At 45.1% G+C, this 6,652-nt stretch overlaps 1 protein-coding gene across 3 annotated transcripts; it reads left to right on the forward strand.

Annotated features, from left to right (window-relative positions):
* On the forward strand, positions 1–5,789 carry LOC103626576 (uncharacterized). Of its 3 annotated transcripts, none has more exons than XM_008646990.4 (3): positions 1–1,450; positions 1,536–1,622; positions 5,541–5,789. In XM_008646990.4, exons 1-3 carry the CDS (start codon positions 972–974, stop codon positions 5,554–5,556), a joined length of 582 nt encoding a protein of 193 aa, XP_008645212.1. In that variant the 5' UTR covers positions 1–971; the 3' UTR covers positions 5,557–5,789. The 3 variants fall into 3 exon arrangements, with proteins under 3 accessions (XP_008645212.1, XP_008645211.1, XP_008645210.1); XM_008646989.4 differs by lacking the exon at positions 5,541–5,789 and adding an exon at positions 4,420–4,896 and having other exon boundaries at positions 2–1,450; XM_008646988.4 differs by lacking the exon at positions 5,541–5,789 and having other exon boundaries at positions 2–1,450; positions 1,536–1,822.
* The last annotated feature ends 863 nt before the right edge of the window (positions 5,790–6,652 follow it).

The following is a 6,652-nucleotide window of genomic DNA, read 5'->3' on the forward strand; positions in this document are numbered from 1 at the left end:
CGGCAGTGCCACCGTGGGGCACAGAAAGTCTGCCACCGTCGCCCATGGCCAGTGCCCGGCCACCGCTGGCTTGGCCACTGCGGCTCGCCGCCCAATCCTGACCAATGGGTTGCCTGCAGCGTCACGTTAAATCCACCTGCAACCGTAGTTCTTCCTCCTCCCTCTGTCCTTAGCGCAGAAGCATCACCCTGTCTTCTTCCTCGACGCCCCCTGCTCCTCTCTCTACCGAGCCCCCATTCTCCACGGCGTTTGGCAGCAGGGAGCCCTTCTCCCCCAGCAGGAGCAGAGCCTCCATGGCGTTCGACCCCTCTCCTTTCTCCTCCCCGCTCGGAGCTCTGCCATAGCGCACGCAAATCCCTTCCCCCTCCATTCCTAGGCGCAGGAACTTCTCCCCCACGCCGTCCAGCTCCAGGCCGGATCCAATTCGCCCTATCCCTGCTCGCCCAGAATTTCTTGCCCCAAGTCCGGCAATCCCCTCGCCGTGGATTTCCTCGAGCTTGCCTCCCCATGGCCGCCAACCATCCTGCCCCTGCCCCTGGTGCGCTGGGTGCGTAGTGCTCTGACCTCGATGGACGACGGACTCCAGGCACCCGGAGCTCTATCCGGTCTAGCTTCGAGCACCCTCTGCTCCATTCCTTCACCAGCGCACCCTATTCCATTGAGCACATGCCGCAGGGAAGGCCGTTTCCCCATGGTGCTGCTCTCCGGCGATGCCCCCAGGTCCGGCGACCCCTCTCCTCCATGGTCGAGCTCCCATGGTTCAGACGCCCCTTCCCCATCGGATCCATGGCGCAGGGGAGCAGCAGCTCTTCCTCCCCTAACCTCCATTTCCCTGCTCGGTTTTGTCTTTAACCTCTAGGCCACGACCTTCTCCCATGGCGCGGGCCCTCCTCTAGTCCAGTGCGCGCAAGGAGATCCTCCAATGCCGCACCCAAGGTCCGCTCCAGCCTCCCCTTGTCTTGCGGATAGCCATGGCGCCTGGGTCCCCTGCATCTCCCTCATCGCTCCTGCTCCCTATGGCGTGCTGTAGCAGTGTCGAGCTAGTCCCATCCTCCATCTCGTCGATGGCTCCCCTGCTGATATCCCCATGGTCACTTGCCCCTGCGTTTCCCCTCATGGCGCGCTCTGCGCACCGTTGCCGGCATGCTCTACCTCGCTGTCCGCCCCATCTGAATCCGAGCAGCAGCTCGTGCATCAGTTCCCCAATACGTAGCCATGGTGGTGCTCTACTCACCATGCTAACCACAACAGCAAGCCCCAAGCCACTCTCCTCTTCACTCGGTCTGCTCGACGAAATGCCCCTCAGTGCACGCTACTGCCCCCATGCCATGTCACTTGCGCGAGTGTTCGTCAAGAGCAGCCGTGTCGTCGATCCATGCAACCCCGACGTCTCCGCGTCTCGCTTCGCCGTCGATCTGCACAGTCCCCGTCGCAATGCCGTCAATCCGCGGTGAGCTCCTCGTTGTCCCGTACCCCTCGATTCTCTAAGTACCAAATCAATAAAATGTACATTTAAATGTGTGTGTTAATCGCAGTCCTCCGTCGATGTCGCGCCTCGTGCTATGCCTATGCGACGCAATGCGAGCCGGTGGACAGCACATGCGACTCACCGATCCGGCCAGGTTGCTTTTGTTTTATTTACGATTTAGTCGATGACATGAACATGTGCGTGAAAGTATAATTGTATGAATGGACGCGTGTAAAGAAGAAACTGAAGTAGAAAAGAACTCGGATATTTTTATATATATTTGATAGGAAAATATGCAATGCGTTGTTTGATGCGAAAAACTAAGTTACAAAATGCGGATTATGTTTTGGGAAATGCGTCAATATGTGTTTATGTGAAAAGTATAATTGTTCTATGCAATGTGCTGTGATTCGTGATTATACCGAGAGTATATTTATTGATGTGACAAGAAGTTTAGAAAATGCTAGTTTGCATAGAGGATGAATTGTTAAGACTTGAGTGTCGGAGTTCATATACTAGTGGTTACGCTCCGATGATCGAAGTGTCTCGAGTGCACGCCACCATATGGTTGTATGCGAGACGAGGTTATGCGCATGATGGGTTTAGTAAAAAAATCCATCGGTGTCACTGGTGTTAAATTGAGGTTTATTTACGCGTGGAAAGTAATAATGTATTTAATACTTAGAACTCTTAGTCGATAATAGAAATTGTTTTGGTTTATATAGAAAGGTGGTGACATGCCAAAGTAGTCGTCGCTTTCTCTATATTATTAAGTCGAGTCGATACGATGCGTATTGTGCGTTTGATAAATTAGGCTTCACATATAGTGTATGATTGTGCTCACAATTTCTAGCGGACACTCCAAGTAAATCCAATAGGGTTGTGATACAAGTGTGTAATGGAGTTAGTTGTTTTAGGATAATTATTGAAATACTCGGTTCGTATGATAAACATATATACGATCATGAATTGGGAAGTAAGCGCATGATGGTTTCGAGTTAGAGATTAGTGGTTTACGGTTCGTATGATTTGGTCGATGTGTGAATATACATTTGAATATGTATGTTTATAAAAATGTTGTGATGTATGTTGTGCCTTAGATAGTGATAATAATTGGCAAGCCGACGTGTATGTTATTTAGCGGGCTATGTCGTTACTCTAGTTAGCCGAATTGTTGGACGACTTTAGTTAAGCGCGTAATCGCGATAAATTGCTTGTTGTAGTCTAAATGCGCATGGTTACAGTCGCGGGTAAAAATTAGTAGTGTTCATGTGATGCCCAAGTTAAACTGCAAATTACTATGTGAAGAGCGCATCGATAAACACATATATGTCGGGTAAGATTATTGTGGTAGATGCGTTGCTAATTGTGTATGGCAATTCTAGTGCACAAAATAAATTGTATAAAATTAGTAAGTCTACTTGTTGGTTCTAATTTGATTGTTTCAACTTTAACAAATGGTAAGGTGTTAAAATAATTCAAGTCTCTAGAACGCGGCAATTTTTAAGTGAATAGGAGCTGAATTTTATTAGTTGATGTTTTGGGCTGCACGCATTGTTTTCGTTGTGCTGTATGTTTGATGAACTAAATTGTATTTTCTGTAGATATGTGCTATAGAAAAGTGGTAGATAACTTTATTATCTTGCTGGTATTAAAATTTGACAGTCATAAGTCTGATCGTTTAGGAGTTATGCTTTTTATAAATTCAGTAACTGAATCTGTCCAAATTCTGTACAGATTTCAGAAACTGTATTGTTTGCCTAATTTAATGTTACAATCTGTTCATGGTCGTTATAAGAAAGTTGTAGATGCTTTTCTTATCTTGCTTGTGTTAAAATTTCACAACCATAGGCCTAACAGTTTAAGAGTTATGAATTTTACAAACTGGTTGCTATGTTCTGTCCACCGTCAGAACAGATTTCGAAAATTGTGTTGTTTGATTTAGTTAAACATTGAATCACTTCTAGGTGATTATAAAAGTTGCGTAGTACTTTTGCTGAGCTTTCCAAAAAGTCTTGGATCACTCTTTTTGGTGATCTGAAGATTAAGTTATGGATGTTTAAAGTCTGAAGACTGAATCTGCCCAATTCTGGACAGCAAATCCTTCTAGTGTCTTTTGTCCTTAGTTAAATATTGAATCATCTTGAGATGTTTATAAATGATATGTAGAAAATTTTATTACCTTTCCAGAAAGTCTAGGATCAATTTGTTTGCATGTCTGAATCTTCAGTTGTGAATTTTTGAAGTTGCAATTCTGAATCTGTCCAAATCTGGACAGAGCTACTGTGTTTGCACAATTCGACCTTGCTAAGTGTTTAATCATGTTGAGATGACAATACCAAAGTTGTAGAGCACTTCTTAAGCTTTCCAGAAAGTCCTAGTTTTATATTTTTGGACTAATAATTGAAGAGTTATGGTTAAAACAAGTAACTGCTGTATTGCTATACAAAAATTCTGCTAGTGCTTATTTGATTGTTAGTTCACCCTTTTGGCTAAAAATGGTTGGTTAACACTAAATTAATATAGACTTGCCATGACTAAGCTTAATAATGCATGTGTGTTATGCTTTATATGTTTCTTGCTCTAGTTGATTGTGATATAGGAGTTCCGTAGTTAGTAATGCCTATGTCGTAGTTAAGTTTATGTTGTCTTGGTTGGACTTGTGTGGTTGGTGATGCTTTTGTGTGATTAATAGAAGAACTAATGAAAAATCGTAGCAAATTAAATAAATGTTCATACTTGTGATGTCGTAGTTGTGTTGCGTAAATAAATAAAATGTTGTGGTCCTTTCAATGGTGTTAATGTTGAACGCCGATAATGTATAGATAACTAATGCTAACGTGTGGTTGTTCACGGTGTCTTACAATTTAGTGTTTAGTTCGCTACTGTGTCTTCAATATCTTGTGCTATTTTCATCATATTCATACATATGCATCCTGCATCTCATTTAGGACCGAGAGGTGGTGATCGTGCAAGTGATGTGGTGCCAACCACAAGATGCAGTTGGTGGACGACCCAAGGAAGGATGGACTTAACCAGTGGATGCTCGCCAAGAGAGTACCCCCCAGCAAACACTATCTAAGTGTTAAATTAAAGACAAGCCCCGGTTTTATGCATAACCGTTATATATGCTATTTTACAACACTTAATATTTGTAGGCTTGTACCGTGCACTTAAGTGTAGGAGTTGTCTGAAACCCTAGTTGCATGAACTCAGGATTCCTTTTGAGATGGATACTAGTATGCTAGGTCGAGTAGCTGCTATGCTAAATCAGGATCTCGGTAGAAGTCAAGTGATTTTTCTAGCACTCGCGCGAGGTCAGGAATTGGTTGTATCCATTTTGATAATTGAATGATGATGGTCTGTGGACACGGATCCATGGGGATGCGTTGTCTATGAGACGAAATTGGAATAAGGATTAACGTGCGGATACATGTGTCAAGCTTTTGAACGTACTAAGCACATGTCGGGAAAAATGGTAACCGGTAAACCTAGTACCTGAGTGAAGCCGGGCGCGGACTTTATCCCTCACGCGACCTGAGACTGGGTCTCCCATTCTAGATATGGTGGGTACAAGTGCGGCCACTGCACGGCGGCGGCCGGGGTCAGTGGAGCATTGTATGCCAAGGCGGTGAGGCCTGGACGCGAACGGGGAATCGATGGGGACGGTTGACATGTGTGGGGACGGAGTGCCCTGACATGTCGTGTGTTTAGGTTTACCTTGCAAGGATAAAACTCGATTCGAATCGTCTGCTTCTCGCAGCTAATGAGACTGCTTGATCCATTGTACTGCATTGAGTAATAAGTGGAAATGAGATGACTGGAAAAAGATGTTGATTGATATAATGTTTGATACCATGTATGAATAGATAGGTTCTCATCTAGTCTAAATTATTATTCTAGAACTTGAAAAGCTAAAACTTGTTTTTAGACTCAGCTAGTGCTTTTGGCAAACCAAACCCCTCAGCCAAACAGCTGCATGGTCTAGAGGTAGAGGAGTAGACTCCTCACACCGGGTAAGTCTAGCTGAGTATTAGTATACTCAGCCTTGCTTGTGGCACAATTTTTGCAGGTACTCCTTAGGATGATTGGTTGCTGGTGTGACTTGGCCTCCATCCCTGCCACCGGGATAGACGGTCAAGTGGGTTATTGCTTCCGCAGGAGAGGACCGGGAGGAGTAGCGTGGCCAGGCTTCGCCATGTTACTCGGTTTTCTCCGTTAGTTATTTTCGCTACATTAAAATTTATGGTTATTATTTCTGAAACTCCGATAATGTAATCACTAATGATACTTTCTTAATTTGTGGTATTATGCTTTATTGTATTTCTCTGTGCCTCACCTTCGAGTGAGCTAGTGGTATTCGATCCTGGATAAGTGGCTTTTATCGGACTAGATCCGAGGGACTGACGGGTTATTCCGATTTAAGTGTGTCGTTGCCTCTAAGGCGAGACTTGGGCACTTAAGCTGGAATAATTTGGGCGGTTCCGCCACAAAACCCTCTTCCCACAAGTCGCATCGGAGTGGCGACAAGAAAAAGAAGATGAGTAAGGTGGTCTACTACGAGACCGATACTTCATCACCTTCCACCTCCGGCTCCGACGCGCCATCCATTACTTCTAAGCGCCATGAGCGCAAGAAGTTTAGTAAGATCCCCTTACGCTACCCTCGCATTTCTAAACATACTCCATTACTTTCCGTTCCATTAGTCAAACCGCCAACCTTTGACGGTGAAGATTACGCTAGGTGGAGTGATTTGATGAAATTTCACCTAACCTCACTACACAAAAGTATATGGAATGTTGTTGAGTTTGGAGCACAGGTACCATCCGTAGGTGATGAGGATTATGATGAGGACGAGGTAGCCCAAATCGAGCACTTCAACTCCCAAGCCACAACTATACTCCTCGCCTCTCTAAGTCGAGAGGAGTATAACAAGGTGCAAGGATTAAAGAGTGCCAAGGAAGTTTGGACGTGCTCAAGACCGCGCACGAAGGAGATGAGCTAACCAAGATCACCAAGCGGGAGACGATCGAGGGGGGAGCTCGGTCGCTTCCGTCTTCGCCAAGTGGAGGAGCCACAAGACATGTACAACCGGCTCAAAACCTTGGTAAACCAAGTGCGCAACCTCGGGAGCAAAAAATGGGATGACCACGAAATGGTTAAGGTTATTCTAAGATCACTTAT

Source organism: Zea mays, chromosome 5 (assembly GCF_902167145.1).
Source record: "Zea mays cultivar B73 chromosome 5, Zm-B73-REFERENCE-NAM-5.0, whole genome shotgun sequence".
In the NCBI taxonomy this organism is placed as follows: domain Eukaryota; kingdom Viridiplantae; phylum Streptophyta; class Magnoliopsida; order Poales; family Poaceae; genus Zea; species Zea mays.

What these genes read in the sequence shown, in the direction of transcription:
- LOC103626576 (XM_008646988.4), top strand. Translation starts at nt 972, where the DNA reads ATGGCGCCTGGGTCCCCTGCATCTCCCTCATCGCTCCTGCTCCCTATG. An exon ending in CGCAATGCCGTCAATCCGCG is followed by an intron (nt 1,451 to 1,535) that starts GTGAGCTCCTCG and finishes TGTTAATCGCAG; the next exon opens with TCCTCCGTCGATGTCGCGCC.